This window comes from Pistacia vera, unplaced genomic scaffold (genome assembly GCF_008641045.1).
Source record: "Pistacia vera cultivar Batoury unplaced genomic scaffold, PisVer_v2 Contig374, whole genome shotgun sequence".
Lineage (NCBI taxonomy): Eukaryota > Viridiplantae > Streptophyta > Magnoliopsida > Sapindales > Anacardiaceae > Pistacia > Pistacia vera.
The window spans coordinates 1633180-1650001 of NW_022196195.1; the positions used below are offsets into that span (position 1 = coordinate 1633180).

General features: G+C 37.0%; 1 protein-coding gene across 1 annotated transcript; it reads right to left on the reverse strand.

Moving 5' to 3' along the window:
• Positions 1-1032: 1032 nt before the first annotated feature.
• On the reverse strand, positions 1033-1960 carry LOC116140668 (NAC domain-containing protein 104-like). Its single transcript, XM_031426268.1, has 3 exons — positions 1789-1960; positions 1418-1707; positions 1033-1278 (listed from the first exon to the last, which is right to left on the reverse strand). The coding sequence occupies exons 1-3, from the start codon at positions 1958-1960 to the stop codon at positions 1144-1146; spliced, it is 597 nt and encodes a 198-aa protein (XP_031282128.1). The 3' UTR covers positions 1033-1143.
• Between the last annotated feature and the right edge of the window lie 14862 nt (positions 1961-16822).

The following is a 16822-nucleotide window of genomic DNA, read 5'->3' on the forward strand; positions in this document are numbered from 1 at the left end:
AAATCGTTAAACATGTGAAGGTTTTAATAATCCAATATATATATGTGTGTGTGTGTGTGAATGTAGATATAATTTTCTGATAAAAAATTAATGAATAATCATATCTAATTTATTAATTAAATACAAAAGATCTAATTTAAAGTTTTTGCCTTCGGCTTCAAATGTAATTCAGCAGCATAGGTATATAATTATGTAAGGGAAAGGATTCATGCCTGAGAATACATTTTTAATTTATATATGAAAGGGAAAATTAAGATTGAGTGGGATGGTTATTTTTTTAAAGTGTGTGAGTGCTTGCATCATTCATGACTCAATGCTGCCCTAAGCAAGCACCCATAAAAAATATTGTTCCTTAGCAATGTGACACAAGACAACTACCATTACCAAATACCAACAAAACACAAAAAGCTAAAAAGGCTATAAGGAGGAATGCTCAAATGCCCAGCAATCTTAAAGTGCTTTTTGGGCTCCACCTCATTTCACATTAAGCCTTATAATCTCTGCACGTGAGAACCTCCGTAAAAAGAGAAGAAAAACATCACCTCTACCGGTGCATACCCTTTCCATGTAACCCATATCATCCATTGACTCTGCATATTTCTTCCATTTTGATAAAAATTAAATATATAGGGCATATTTGACACACGATATAGTATATATAACATTAGATAATTACGTAGTACAATATAAAAACTTTATGATGCAATGTTCTACCAGACATCATATAACATCTTGTATAATATTATGCAATACAATGCTATACTATATAATTTATTTAATGTTATCCAATATAACATGCCGATGCAAACATACTCTGTTTTAGATTCATGTAATGTAATCTTTATCACCAAAACTTGTGGTCAGGCTTTGTTGTTATTTGGCCCACTGTTATACAGGTCAATATTTGGCAACTTAAGCAGGGAAATTCCACGTTTCTCATTGTAATAATAGAAGGAAAATTTATAATAAATATAACGTCCAATGTGCACAGCTATAGAGAATTTTGGTACCGCAATATGTTCTTTTGTTTTTTTTTTTTTTTTTTTTTGTTGGAACATACATCATATCACTCATTGGAACGATGCGATTGTGCATTTAGATAAATCCTTTGTCTTGGACCATTAAGATCTCAATTGATTGGAGCTAATTTGGCAAACTAATTTCATCAAGATCATCTAACGATAAGAATACTTCATCCAAGCATGAGAGTTCTGTTCCAGCTTCATCGTCATCACAATTCCTTTCATAAACTCGACAGATGACCCATTTACTGAAATCCTGAAAAATATTCATACAGAACCACTTATATTATTCAATTTTTCATCATATATCAAAATTAAGAACTAATATATATATACATATATATATATATATATATATATATACATGCAGATATATCTTTAGACGTAGCACTTACTGTTTTTAAATGTCCTCTTCTTTTAGAAGACGACCTACTATTACTACTACCAGTATTAGAAGCAGCAGAATCAGAGAGACCGTATTCCTGCAATATCCAGTTAGTTTTAACACCGGATGGAGGTTCTCCAAGATGGAATACAAAATATTTCTTCATTCCAATTTTCCTGTTAGCTCTTGTAATTACTGCTTCTTCAATGCCTGTTGCCTTCCAAAATCCATTACTTGTGATCCGGTTTTGAGTCTTTCGACTATAGAAATACCATTGGTTTCCCTCAGCTAAAGCTTTTCCTGCATGCCTATGTAATTAATATACATATATTTATAAAAACGAACAAATTAAATAGAAAATAAATAATGAATTGTATATACCATTAAGTTGCCATGGATCATAAGGATAGAGATCAAGGTCAGGAATGACATCAGGGTGACAAGCTGAGAGAGCTGCCTTACGTTGAAGGAAATGGACAAGAAGCTCTTCATCAGTTGGATAAAAACGGAACCCAGGTGGTAGATTAACATTAACATTAATGTTATCTCCCATGTTTCAAAAAAATAAAAAAAAATAAAAAAGAAGAAAGAATAGTGATAAGGAAGAGTTTGGATGTGATGATATATTTATAGTATAATAAAAGTGGAGAGAGAATGAACGTGACGTGAAAATGAAGGTGGATTTGATCATATTAAATTAAATTAGTGCTCTCAACTCAACTCAACTCAACTCCAAGGCGGCGGTTAACGGAACGTTTAGATACTTCCAACTAACGGTATCTGTTACTATTGGAGGGAACTTGGTTTATTTTATGAGTAATACTAGTTTACACCATCTTCTCACATCATGAAAAAACCTGTAATGCCACATCACCTGCCACATCAACAAAATGCCGCATCACTTCCCCCAAATTATTAAAAAACAAAATTGAAAAAACCCAAAATTTCAATTCCCCCTAAATCTAATCTCTCTCTCAAAACAAAATCAAAATGTCAAACTCTCTTCTTCCCCTAAATTAGAAATCTCTCTCAAAATTTCCCTATAATCAGTCTTCCACCACTGTCATGCACAACTCCTCTTCCTAAAAAAAAAAATTTATCTCCCAAAATCCAATTGAAACCCTCGAATGGAAATTGAACTCAGCACCATCATTTGCGACTCCTCTTCCACCACTGTCATTTGTGACTCCTCTTCCACCACCGTCATTCGCAACTCCTCTTCCACCACTGTGGGCTATCTTCTTCCACCACCACTCACTGCCGTCATTCGTGATTCCTCTTCCACCACCATAGGCTATCCTTTACAAACCCACACGTTTCGGGCCACCAATCTATCATCTTCCACCACCACCAACCTATCCTTTTCAAAGGTGAATCTTTGAGTTCTTGAATTGGGTTTTTAAGTTGATTTGATTGCTTATTTCTAAAAGTTCCTTTAGGATTTTTGGGATTTTCTAATTGTTCATTTTTATATGTTTAATTGAATAGATTGCAGTCTGAATTGATGGCCTTAATGGTAAGAACACTAATATATAATTTTCTTTTTCTTATTAAATTCTAATTTTAAGTTTGGATGAAGAGAAAATTAAGAACCTAGAAATGGAAAGTTATGTTTTCACAAAGACAAATAACTTAATTAAAATTTTTAGTTGCTCCCCAATTAGTGCAGATGGTGGGTGTGTAGTGGGAGGGTGTAGAGCTTGTTTCTGGTTTGTTGCATTGTGCATTTGGCAGAGATGTTTTTGGAGGAAGGGATCTTGTTTCAATTTTTTTTTTCTCTCTTGGTGCGTGGGTTGACTTTTTGGTTTAGGGTCCGATGTTGTGGCTGTTACAGACCCATCTCTTGGGGTTTTTGTGGTTTGTGTGGCTGGTGAGAGGGACTAGTGGTTGGGGGGTGTTTTTGGTGCTGGAGTGGTTGGCTTGGAGGTTGGCTTTGTGGGAGGAGGTGAGGGCTACATTGAGGTAGCTAGCGCTAGGGTCTTTGTGTGTTGTTGTAGACTCATTTTCTCCCATGCTGCTATAGTTTTTTTTACCAGCAAGGGGCTGTTCTTCCTTCATTTTTGCTGTTGGCTGTCCATTCTTGCTGCTGTGTTGTTGTTTGGATGTTGCTGCTGTGGTTTGCAGTGTGGGGCTATGGCTGATTCACATCTCCAGTTGATTTTTTGTTGCTGTTTTATGGGCAGTTTTATGTTAGGAACCGATCAAGTCATGGCAGCGAAAAACAAAAATTATTTACAACATGGATCGTTCCTTAGAACCAAGATCAGGGCACAAATTTACAGTTTATATAATAAATTAGAATCTGTAGAAAATACAGTCTAGACTTAAGAAATCATACGCACGTTTGGAGCCTCCTCCAACTTATCCCTAGACGGGTTGCACTACCGACCCAAGGGTAGGATCGAACCAACCGTAGTCCACACGAAGATAACCCCAAGGAACTAAAGAGGGATTTGCTAGATCCTCTGTAAACACCGCGTTATTATTCCGATGCCCTAAGGTATGAAATTTACCTTTTCAAGTAATTTTCTTTTTTGAATGGAGGGGTAAAATGGTCAATTTACATGTATTTCGAGATGTGGCCATTATAAAGTGTAAGGGGTGATGTCATTGAAGAGAAATGAGGGTAGAATGGTCATAAAGTTGATTGATATGGTTAAATGGCGTAAACGGTAACCAAGGGTATAATGGTCTTTTCATGCAAATCCATATGATTTAAGTATCCATAAAAGTGCACCAAGGGTAAATTAGTCATTTACCTAATGGGATTGCTTAATTGTTAAGTGTTTTAAAGAAGTCAAATGGCATCAAATGAGTGCTAATCATTATGTTGTGGAGGAAATGACCAAAACGCCCACATATGAAAAATTTATGCCAAATGACCCTTATATCTAACTTTTATTGACTAATCACATTACAGTAACAATGGAATAAATATTTACATCGTTTTAAGAGAGAGTAGTCGGCCTTGTACACCCCAAATATATCATCTTCTTCTTTATCTCTCAAATCCACCATAAAAGCCACTAATCCAAGCATTTTATTCTCAAATTTTCATAGGATTTCAAGTTGATTTTCAAAGGAGATCACCATCCACACTTAAAGAACTTCAATTTNTATTGATTTCTCTATCATCATTAATTGCTTGATTTACATTGTTTGCTTTGAGTTCTTTTTAGTTTTTGGTTGATAATTCGTGACAAACCCCGTTAGAAATAGATAATTAATTAAGTTCACAAATCCTCTATGGGAAAGACCCTTACTTGGTCTGTGCTACTACACGACTTTGCATTAGAATTTAGTGAGGTAAAATTAGGTGTTGCATTTGCATGCATCACCAACAATATTTTATGGCCCCGTAACTCTTCCCGGATGATAAGTTATGACCGTTTGAATGGGGCATGCTTATTTAGGCCCTTTGGGCTTTACGCACGGGGTTTTGACGTTCAGCCCACTCCATGAATTGATCCGCCAAACGTTCTATGTTAGTTCACGTAGATGGACTTCTAATAGGATCTAAATGGGCTTTCCAACGGTATCTTACAGGCCCCATAACTTGTAAAACCTCTCCCTAGCCGAGTATTTTCTAAGTATCCCTTGGCCATTAAGAACCTAGAAAACGCACGCCTAAGAAAGAAGTTTATTTTAAAATCCTATTCAAAGAATGAACTTGTAGTTTAAAAACATTTTTTTTTCTAAACTATAATAAGTTCATTGTACAAGTTAAAAAATATAGTTTCCTTTCTTGGAGTAAATTATTAAATCTATAGTAATAATTACGAGAAACATACTTTACTAGCAATTTGATTTCCTTTATTAACACAAACATATTTACTCCATTATATAACATGGACATATTTACTACATTATGAAATATGAGCACAATTAATATACTAAATACTAGCAAAACCATTCAATAGTCATTATTAAAACATCCCTAATGCTCATAGCATCCTTCGGAATCCTCTCCCAGCTTCATGCCTTAATCCTTACCTGCAAAACATTTTTAACATTTCGTGGGGTGAGCACTAATCGCTCAGTAAGGGAATATGGCCATTTAGAAACTATTAAGATTCATTATACAGGTATATTACTTAGGACCTTACCTACCTACAAGACATGACCTTCATTCATTGACATTAACAAGTACATAATACACGTCATACACTTTGGACTTTTCTAATAAACATAAGTCAAAACATAACCATACATAAAATAACATAGAATATATATGACTTATGCAATATTCATAAACATGGCATGCCTATTTCTTTTGTCTTTGTACTTGATGTTTTCATTAGTCTTTATTATCCGATCGGATTCATTTGAACCATTACCTTGCTTTTGGTCGTCACCTCAAAGGACTCATGGTTTCCATAAGAATTCTATTCCTCTAATCTTGGTTTATACCTCAAGAGACTCATGGAATTGATTCTTTAACATTTCATAAATTTTTTCATAAGTCAACTAAATAAGCTATTAGTAAACGGTCCCATATACGCAGCGGAAACAAAAAAATATAATACAAGGATCGTTTACATGAACCAAGATCAAGGGTATAATTTTACAATTTATATTAAAGCAAAATCTGCACAAAAATGAAACATGAGTTAAGAAAAACATATGCACGTTTGGAGGCTCCTCTAAATTTGGCTATGAACGTTTTTGCTACCGATCCAAGCATAGGATCGAACCCACGTAGTCCACACGAAGACAATCACAAGGAATTAAGGAGGGACTTGCTAGATCCTCCTTAGCCTTAACAGTCAAGAAGAAGAAAAATCAAAGGATTGATTTTAGGCAAAAATGAATCTGCCGTGGGAGAGAAAATGGGGCTGCCGTGTGTGTGGTTTTCAAAGAGAAAAATTATGTGTATTTTAATTAACACACACCTTTTCTTTTATAGTAAATTAAGTTACCCTATTCCTATATGGAATAGGCTTGGACTCCAACCCAAATACCCCATGTTACCAAACACTCCCAATTTGATATTTTTATTTTCCATCATTATCTCAATTAAAGTAAATTAATATATATTAACATTTAACAATAATGATAATATATTTAAATATGTACGAACACATATTTAAACGTAATTTTACGTATTTAATTTTTCTAACAAATGACCTCAGTAAATTTAATTGCACAGTGAAATTATCAAAATACCCTTTCACCTAAAAAGACGAAAACGCCCTTCTTTCTTCCTGAGTCTTAAATTATCTTTTATGTGTGTGATCCATTGACTCCTCATCATACCGGTAGTGTATAGTACCGCGATTAACACCAATTAATCATCTCACTAATACACAGACCAAGATTGGCCCCTAACAAGGCATCATAGCCACCCGATAGATTAGGATTCAGCAAAGTAGTTATATGTCAACGATATGGTTACCGTACAATTCTATCATTCCATCATACATTATCTCGATGAGACTAAGGTAGAGAAATAGTGTCAACCTTTGGTTACTCTCGATATTATGTATTCAGTTTCTGGACCAATGACCTATATTATAATTCGGATAGAGTAACAACTCAATCCCACTATGGCCACAGTTTGAGTGTCAATGCCATATACTGAATTGCGCCGTGAGATAACTTCTCCCGTACCCGGGAGTGATGAATCCTCTATCAATCCACCATAATCTTGATACACTCCTCGATGTAGCCAATCACCACCGTATTGACAGCTCTAAAAAGAACTGTGTTAGGCTAGTGTCAAACTGCACCAATCAGTGCACAAGGCGCTTCGGTAACCTCAAGTCTAAGGATCACATGCACCACCATTCGTTAGAGGATTTGTTCCATAGACACTGGGTTACCATCCATATGGAATCCTCTGGTGGGTCAGTCTAGTGAACTTGCTGCGGTGTAATCGCCTACAGCAAGCACCCATGTGTTGCACCAGGTTGTCACCAAACAACCTTGACAAGTGAGATCAGTCACTGCCTTTTGACAGGGTCGTTCAACACTACGATGGCCTTACCGTATTATCTGTGCCCTTACTTCAAAATAATATTGGGGCTACGGACGTTTCTAGGATGGCCACCATATGTGCTCATAGGGTTCTCACTATCAAGATTTAAAACACTTGATACACTCGTCACGGTTCTATCATTCTAAGGACATATATCAATACATATTGTAATAATAATGATTTACACGATATAGTATAAAATGCCCTTTATTGATTAATGAACATTATTACAAAGAGTCAATTCTATAATAATTGATTGGCTCTAGGGCATCTACTCTAACAATCTCTCATTTGCATTATAGTCAATCATTCATGTATTTAATACCAAATGATCTCAAGTACCTGTCATGCTTCAGCTGCGACAGAGGCTTTGTCAGTGGATCTATGAGATTGTCGTCAGTATGCACTTTACTAATTTGCACATCTTTCCTCTCAACAATCTCTCTGATGAGATGGAATCATCTGAGTATATGTCTAGATTTCTGATGAGACTGTGGTTCCTTGGCCTGAGCAATTGGTCCATTGTTGTCACAATAGATGTCTATAGGATCAACAATCGTAGGAACCATACCAAGTTCAGTAATGAACTTCTTAATCCAGACTGCCTCTTTGGCCGCATCCGACAATGCAATATACTCAGCCTCCATTGTAGAATCCGCTACAGTGCTTTGCTTGGAGCTTTTCCAACTCACTGCACCCCCATTGAGACAAAATATAAACCCTGATTGCGATTGATAATCATCTTTGTCCGTTTGGAAACTAGCATCACTGTATCCTTTTACAGTGAGCTCATCTTCCCCTCCATAAACCAAGAACATATCCTTAGTCCTCTTCAGGTACTTGAGAATGTTCTTGACAACCATCTAGTGACGCTCACCTGGATCTGATTGATATCTACTACAAGTGCTCAAAGCACATGAGACATCAATCCGAGTACATAACATGACATACATGATGGATCCAATTGCTGACGCAAATGGGATCCTCTTCATCCTATCTCTCTCATCTTGTTTATTAGGACACAATTCCTTAGAGAGATAAACACCATGTGACATCGGAAGAAATCCCTTCTTGGATTCTTCCATACTGAATCTCTTCAGTACTTTGTCAACATATGCACTCTAACTTAGGCCAACCAACCTACGCGATCTATCACGATTGATCTTTATACCAAAGATGTAGGCTGTTTCCCCTAAGTCCTTCATGGAGAAGCACTTGGATAACCAAGTCTTTACCGACTGCAAGTTCGGTATATCATTCCCGATCAGAAGTATGTCATCGACATACAACACTGGGAATGCTACTACGCTCCCACTCACTTTCTTGTAAACACAGGGCTCATCTTCGTTCTTGATAAAACCGAATTCTTTTTCGGCTTCATCAAAACAAATGTTCTAGCTCCTTGAAGCTTGCTTAAGTCCATAAATGGATCTCTGCAACTTGCATACCTTATTGGCTTGACTATCAAGAACGAAACCATCAGGTTGTGTCATGTACACATCCTCCTCAAGGTTTTCGTTCAGGAAAGCAGTTTTGACATCCATTTGCCAAATCTCATAGTCATGATATGCAGCAATTGCAAGCATCATCCGGATGGATTTAATCATGGCAACCGGCGAAAAGGTTTCTTCATAGTCAATGCCATGAATTTGTTTGAAACCTTTGGCAACCAGCCATGCTTTATAAGTATGCATGTTGCCATCCATGTCAGTCTTCTTCTTAAAGACCCATTTACACCCTATGGGTTTTACCCCTTCAGGTGGTTCCACCAGAGACCACACTTGGTTCTGGTACATGGAGTCCATCTCAGATTTCATGCCTTCAAGCCATTTAACGAAATCTGGATCTGATATAACGTCTTCGTAGGTTCTGGGTTCATCGTCTTAGTAGATCAGTATGTCACCATGTTGAGTCACGAGATAACCATATCTCTCGGGTCATGGCATACTCTCCCAAATCTACGTAGCTCCTGTGCTACCTGAGGTGGTTCACTTTGATCCACAAGTTGTGGAGTAACCTCCTCATGATGCTCAACCACTTCCTATGGCACATCATCCCATCCTTTGTCTAGTATATCTTGTGGTTCTAGAACTTCATCAAGTTCTACTTTTCTCCCAATAGTACTTCTTAGAAAATATTCCTTTTCTAGGAAGACACCAGTTCGAGCAACAAAAATTTTGCGCTCTTCTGGGTGGTAGAAATAGTATCCTTTGGTCTCCTTTGGATACCCCACAAATATACATTTACAGGATTTTGGGCCCAGCCTGTTCAAAGTCAATTTCTTAACATCAGCTTTGCAACCCCAAATCTTAGATAAGACAAGTTGGTCTTTCGCCTACTCCATAACTCATATGGAGTCTTATCTACAAACTTTGACGGCACACGGTTCAAAACGTGAGTTGCAGTCTCTAGGGCATAACCCCAGAATGATGCAGGTAAATCACTAAAACTCATCATGGACCTAACCATGTCAAGTAAGGTCCTATTTCTCCTTTCTAACACTCCATTGTGTTGGGGTGTATAAGGAGGGGTGAGTTGTGATACTATCCCACATTCCTTCAAGTACTCTGAAAACCCTGAGCTTAATTATTCACCTCCTCGATCTGACCGAAGAGCTTTAATACTTTTGCCCAACATATTCTGTACTTGATTTCTGAATTCCTTGAATTTATCAAAGGCTTCAGATTTATGTCTCATAAGGCAGACATAACCATATCTACTGAAATCATCAATAAATGTGATGAAGTATGAATATCCACCTCTAGCTTCAACTGTTAGTGGACCATATACATCACTATGGATGATGCCTAACAGCTCAGTAGCCCTTTCACATTGTCCTATGAAAGGAGACTTGGTCATCTTGCCTAACAAGCATGACTCGCATATCTCAAATGACTGAAAGTCAAAAGGGTCCAAAACTCCATCCCTTTGAAGTTTTGCAATGCAGTTCTTATTAACGTGACACAATCTACAGTGCTAGAGATATGTCTGGTTTTGATCGCTATGTTTAGCTCTCTTGGTTTCAATATTGAGAATATCTTTATTGTTTAAATCAAGAACATATAATCCATTATATAACCTTGAAATTCCAAATAGAATACCATTCAAACTAAAGGACAACAATCCATTAGATATCTCAAAATGATACCCCATATTATCCAAAACGGATACTGAAATAATATTTCTAGAAATAGAAGGTACGTGATAACAGTTATGTAGTTCCAACAATAAGCCCGTAGGCAAAGATAAACAATAAGTCCCTACAGCTAATGCAGCCACATGTGCTCCATTTCCAACTCGTAGGTCCACCTCTCCCTTGGCGAGCACTCTACTCTGCCTTAGTCCCTGCACATCAGTACAAATGTGAGTACCACATCCTGTGTCCATGACCCAAGATGTTGAGGGAGAGAAGTTAATCTCAATCATGAAAGTACCTGAAGTCGTAGCCTCTGACTTCTTCTTGCTTGCGAGGAAAGCCTTGCAGTGTTTCCTCCAGTGGCCAGGCTTGCCACAAAAGAAGCAGACTACCTTGCCCTTTCCTATGCCACTCTCAGGCCCAAGAGCAACCTGTCCTTTAGGCTTGGGCTTGGGTTTGGCCTTGGCCTTACCCTTGCCGTTACCCTTTGCTTTACTGGCAGCAACCAGTAAAACAGGCTTGGACTTTTTCAAGTCCTGCTCTGCAGTCCTCAGCATGTTCAGAAGTTCTGACAGGGTTTTCTCCATCGTGTTCATATTGAAATTCATTATGAACGGAGCATATGAGTCAGGCAAGGATTGCAGAATTAAATCCATTTGTAATTCTGCATCCAAGCCACATCCCAAAGTCTCAAGCCTCTCAATGTGCTCGATCATCTTGAGCACATGAGGACCAACTTGGGCACCCTCAGTCAGACGACTCCCAAACAGTGCTTTCGACACCTTGTACCTCTCATGTCGAGCATTTGTTTCATAAAGCTCCTTGAGGTGTAGAATTATGGAAGAAGCATCCATATTCTCATGCTGCTTTTGCAGCATAGGTGTCATCGATGCTAACATCAAGCATTGTACGCTATCAGCATCATCAAGGAACTTTTGATAAGTATCCTTAACTTCCTGAGTGGCATCAGGATCAGGCTCAGCCATGTATGGCTTTTCAAGGATATACAATTTCTTTTCTGACTTAAGTATAATCCGAAGATTACGATACCAGTCTGAGAAATTGGATCCATCCAACCTGTTTTCTTTTTCGATTATCGGTCGCAGGTTCATAATACTCATTTTCGGTGAATCTACAATTGCAGAAAAGATAAAGTTATTATAAAGTTCATTATTATTTAATATGGTCTTTTATTAAACGATGCTCCCACTATTTTACTCAAGCCAATAGCCCTCACTATTAACTCGGGAAAGCCCGTTGGCTTTCCTAGTGGACCGAGATCCCATCCTGCCCATTTCAAACCTTCGCTTTGGCGAACAAGCCAAAATGGGTTGATTAGGTAGGCCAACAAACTTAATCCACACCAATTGATAGCTCCCACTATCAACCTCAAATGTGAAAAAGCCAACAAGCCAATCACACAATTCAATGGCTCCAACCATTGTCCTCAAGTGTGATTCTCAGTATCAGTAGAGTGGACACTACATGTCACCACGTACACATAATATGTGTACTGCTCTACTATGCCTATGACGCGTTTATCAACCTTCGCTTTGGCGAACAAGCAAAACCGTCATTTTAAGTCGACCCATCACCATTAAGGAAAACTCCAATGCATTTTAACCTCCCATTGGTAGAAGTGTACCCTTTGCTTTGGCGAACAAGGTTTCAACGAACAGTGGTTTGATTAAAACCATGGTGATGGAAGGCTTACGTGACTTAATATACTTCAGTTGATGGGTTTGTTATTTAATTTCTCATCAGATTATTATCTTTGTTAGAATGACATTGTTTGGCATGTTATTGAACATTCAACCTTAGCATGCATTCTAAGAAAAAATTAAACGTGTCGATACATGGCCCAGCTAAAACCGATTTCCTCGAGTCTAGAGGAGTCGGTGGGTCACCTAGGGGTCCTGTAATAAACATCTCGAGTCTTCAAGTATGGTTGTCTTGTTCTTTGCTCCATCTTCAAGTACATCACAAAACTTTTAAATTTACAAAAAGAATAATAATACAAAATTCTTTACATCAATAAATTTAGAAACCTCGATTTACATTCGAGGGGAATTAGATGAGAAGAGAATGTATATCGAGAAGAGGAGAAAGGTAGGACACGCCTATTTAATAAATTATACAACCATACATACCCAAAAATATTTTAAAACATTCACCCTTAGGTCTAAGACTCATGTACCGGGCACCATGCAATATACAAACAAGTGCGAAGCATACATTTCAGAACAATCAATTTTGAAATTTATGGGTTAATTACAATTTACCCCTTGATAATTTGTAGATTTACAATTTGGTCCAAAAGTTTCAAAACTTTTGGTTCTGGCCCCTGTGCACTCGGAAGTGTGCTCGCTGCAGCGATGAGTTAGATCGCCATGGCGATTTGGTATAGCGCCCATCCTAAGGACGATCGCCGCGACGATGGGTTATATTGTCGCGGCGAGCACTGTTTTCGTATAGCGCTCGTCCAGAAGACGATTGCCGTGGCGAGTGCTGGTTTCGTCACCAGTGTGAGCGTGAACAATGCTCACTGCGGCAATGGGTTATATCATCGCGGTGAGTGTACACAGATCTGTAGCTCTGGATCTGTTCATACAGTAACCATATACACTTTAAACGGATTTTGCAATCAATCAAACACATTGATCTCAACAAAAATCCATCAATCATTATACCAAACCAGCAGATCATGAACAAATTAAAATTAATCGATTAATAATTTCTTAAAACATGTTTTAAGGTAGATCTTACGCAGATTCAATATGGCAACATATTATCATCAAATACATGTTATCAACCATACACATAAAAACTATAAAATTTAGTACCCTATGCTCTAATACCACTGTTAGTAAACAGTCCCATAAATGCAGCGGAAACAAAAAAATATAATACAAGGATCGTTTACATGAGCCAAGATCAAGGGTATAATTTTAAAATTTATATTAAAGTAAAATCTGCACAAAAATGAAACACGAGTTAAGAAAAACATACGCACGTTTGGAGGCTCCTCCAAATTTGGCTATGAACGTTTTTGCTACCGATCCAAGCATAGGATCGAACCCACGTAGTCCACACAAAGACAATCACAAGGAACTGAGGAGGGATTTGCTAGATCCTCCTTAGCCTTAAGAGTCAAGAAGAAGAAAAATCAAAGGATTGATTTTAGACCAAAATGAATCTGTCGTGGGAGAGGAAATGGGGCTGCTGTGTGTGTGGTTTTCAAAGAGAAAAATTATGTATATTTTAATTAACACACACCTTTTCTTTAATAGTAAATTAAGTTGCCTTATTCCTATATAGAATAGGCTTGGGCTCCAACCCAACACCCCATGTTACCAAACACTCCCAATTTGATATTTTTATTTTCCATCATTATCTCAATTAAAATCAATTAATATATATTAACATTTAACAATAATGATAATATATTTAAATATGTGCGAACACATATTTAAACGTAATTTCATGTATTTAATTTTTCTAACAAATTAAATAAAGGCTACGTCCTCAGCCAATTTAATTGCACTGTGAAATTACCAAAATACCCTTTTGCCTAAAAAGATGAAAACGCCCTTCTTTCTTCCTGAGTCTTAAATTATCTTCTATGTGTGTGACCCATAGACTCCTCATCATACCGACAGTGTATAGTATCGCGATTAACACCAATTAATCGTCTCACTAATACACAGATCAAGATTGGCCCCTAGCAAGACATCATGGCCACCCGATAGATTCGAATTCTGCAAAGTAGCTACCTTTCAACGTTATGGTTACCATACAATTTGATCCTTTCATCATACGTTATCTCAACGAGACGAAGGCATAGAAATAGTGTCAACCTTCGGTTACTCTCGATGTTATGTATTCAGTTTCTAGATCAATGACCTGTATTATAATTCGGATAGAGCAACAACTCAATCCCACTGTGGCCACAGTTTTAGTGTCATTGCCATATACTGAATTGCGCAGTGAGATAACTTCTCCCATACCCAAGAGTGATGAATCCTCTGTCAATCCACCATAGTCTTGATACACTCCTCGATGCAGCCAATCACCACCGTATTGACAGGTCTGAAAAGAACTGCATTAGGCTGGTGTCAAACTGCACCAATCGGTGCACAAGGCATTCTGGTGATCTCAAGTCTAAGGATCACATGCACCACCATTTGTTAGAGGATTTGTTCCATAGACATTGGGGTTACTATCCATATGGAATCCTCTGGTGGGTCGGTCCAGTGAACTTGCTATGGTGTAAACGACTATAGCAAGCACCCATGTGTTGCACCAGGTTGTCACCAAACAACCTTGACAAGTGAGATTAGTCACTGCCTTTCGACAGGGTCGTTCAACACTATGATAGCCTTACCGTATTATCTGTGCCCTTACTTCAAAATAATATTGGGGATACAGACGTTTCTAGAATGGCCACCATATGTGCTCATAGGGTTCTCACTTTCAAGATTTAAAACACTTGATACCCTCGTCACGGTATTCTACCATTCTAAGGACATATATCAATACATATTGCAACAATAATGATTTACGCGATATAGAATAAAATGTCTTTTATTGATTAATGAACATAATTACAAAGAGTCAATTCTACAATAATTGATTGGCTCTAGGGCATCTACTCTAACATAAGCTATATGCATTACCAATATGAATGCAAACATATGGAATAACATCTCCCATGCTCCATCATACTATTCATTCACTTAACATGTACCCTTGGCTAATTGCACAATCCATAAATCAATTTAGCAAAACTCCATGACATGAATATTCTCCTACTAATTTCTTTAACTTAATTCATTCAATACAAGGAATTTCAATAGTAAGATTATTCAGGGGTTTATTAGAATTTAAAAAAAAATGGGAATTTCGATTAAGAAGGTGGATGCCATATAGTTCATCAATTTTCAAGCAATTTTCCTTCACCTTCCAATTCGAATTGATTTTTGGATAAAACATAAAAGTTATAGGTCTATTTCTCAAATTTTTAATACTTCAAGAATCAACTCAATCAGACTTTTATAACTTTAGTTATGACTGATTAAGTGAAGCATGTACAGTATAAGTCTTAAAAAGCCAAATCCGAATTCTATTCATTTTAACCATGTCACCTTCATTTTCACATTCATATCATTTTCCATATAATTATCAGTAGCCACAAAAACCTCCTTTTTTATAGAACCAAAAAGTGCCAAAACATCGTCCAACTACAAATCTCTTAATTGGCATAATCATCCTCCATATGCACACATACACCAATCAACACACCCATTTAAACCATCCATAACCAAAATGTAGCATCACACTCATATTAAAATAAATAAATGTAAGTTTCATAAACCCTAGGTGTTATCAATTGTAGTCATAAGGGAGATTTTCCTTACCTTAGTATTCAAAGCACAAAGACACTCCTCCTTAGCTCCAAAGGTTCACCCTTTCTACCTTACACACATAACCACTTATGAATTTCTCTTTGAACTAAAAATCAAAACAACTAGGGTTTTGAAACTCACCTTAAACACTAAAATTGAAGTTTTTAAAGTGTGGATGGTGATCTCCTTTGAAACTCAACTTGAAATCCTATGAAAATTTGAGAATAAAAATGCTTGGATTAGTGGCTTTTATGGTGGATTTGAGAGAGGAAGAAGAAGATGATGCACTTGGTGTGTACAAGATCGACTACTCTCTCTTAAAACCTTGTAGATATTTATTTCATTACTACTCTATTATGATTGGTAATTAAAAGTTAGAGATATGGATCATTTGGTATAAATTTTGCATATAAGGGTGTTTTGGTCGTTTCTACTACAACATAATGATCAACACTCATTTAATGCCATTTTACTTCTTTAAAACACTTAGTAATTAAGCATCCCATTAGGTAAAGGACTAATTTACCCTTGGTGCACTTATATGGATACTTAATTCATATGGATTTGTATGAAAAGACCATTATACCCTTGGTTACCATTTAAACCATTTAACCATATCAATCAACTTTATGACCATTCTACCCTCATATCTCTTCAATGACATCACCCCTCACACTTTATAATGGCCACATCTCGAAATACATGCAAATTGACTATTCCACCCTTCCATTCAAAAAAAGAAAATTACTTGAAAAGGTAAATTTCATACCTTAGGGCATCGAAATAATAAAACGGGGTTTACATAACTCTTCTTGGATGAAAATTTATGGCCGTCAGAATAGGACATGCTCATTTAAGCACTTTGGGCTTTACGCATAGAGTTCTGATGTTCAGCCC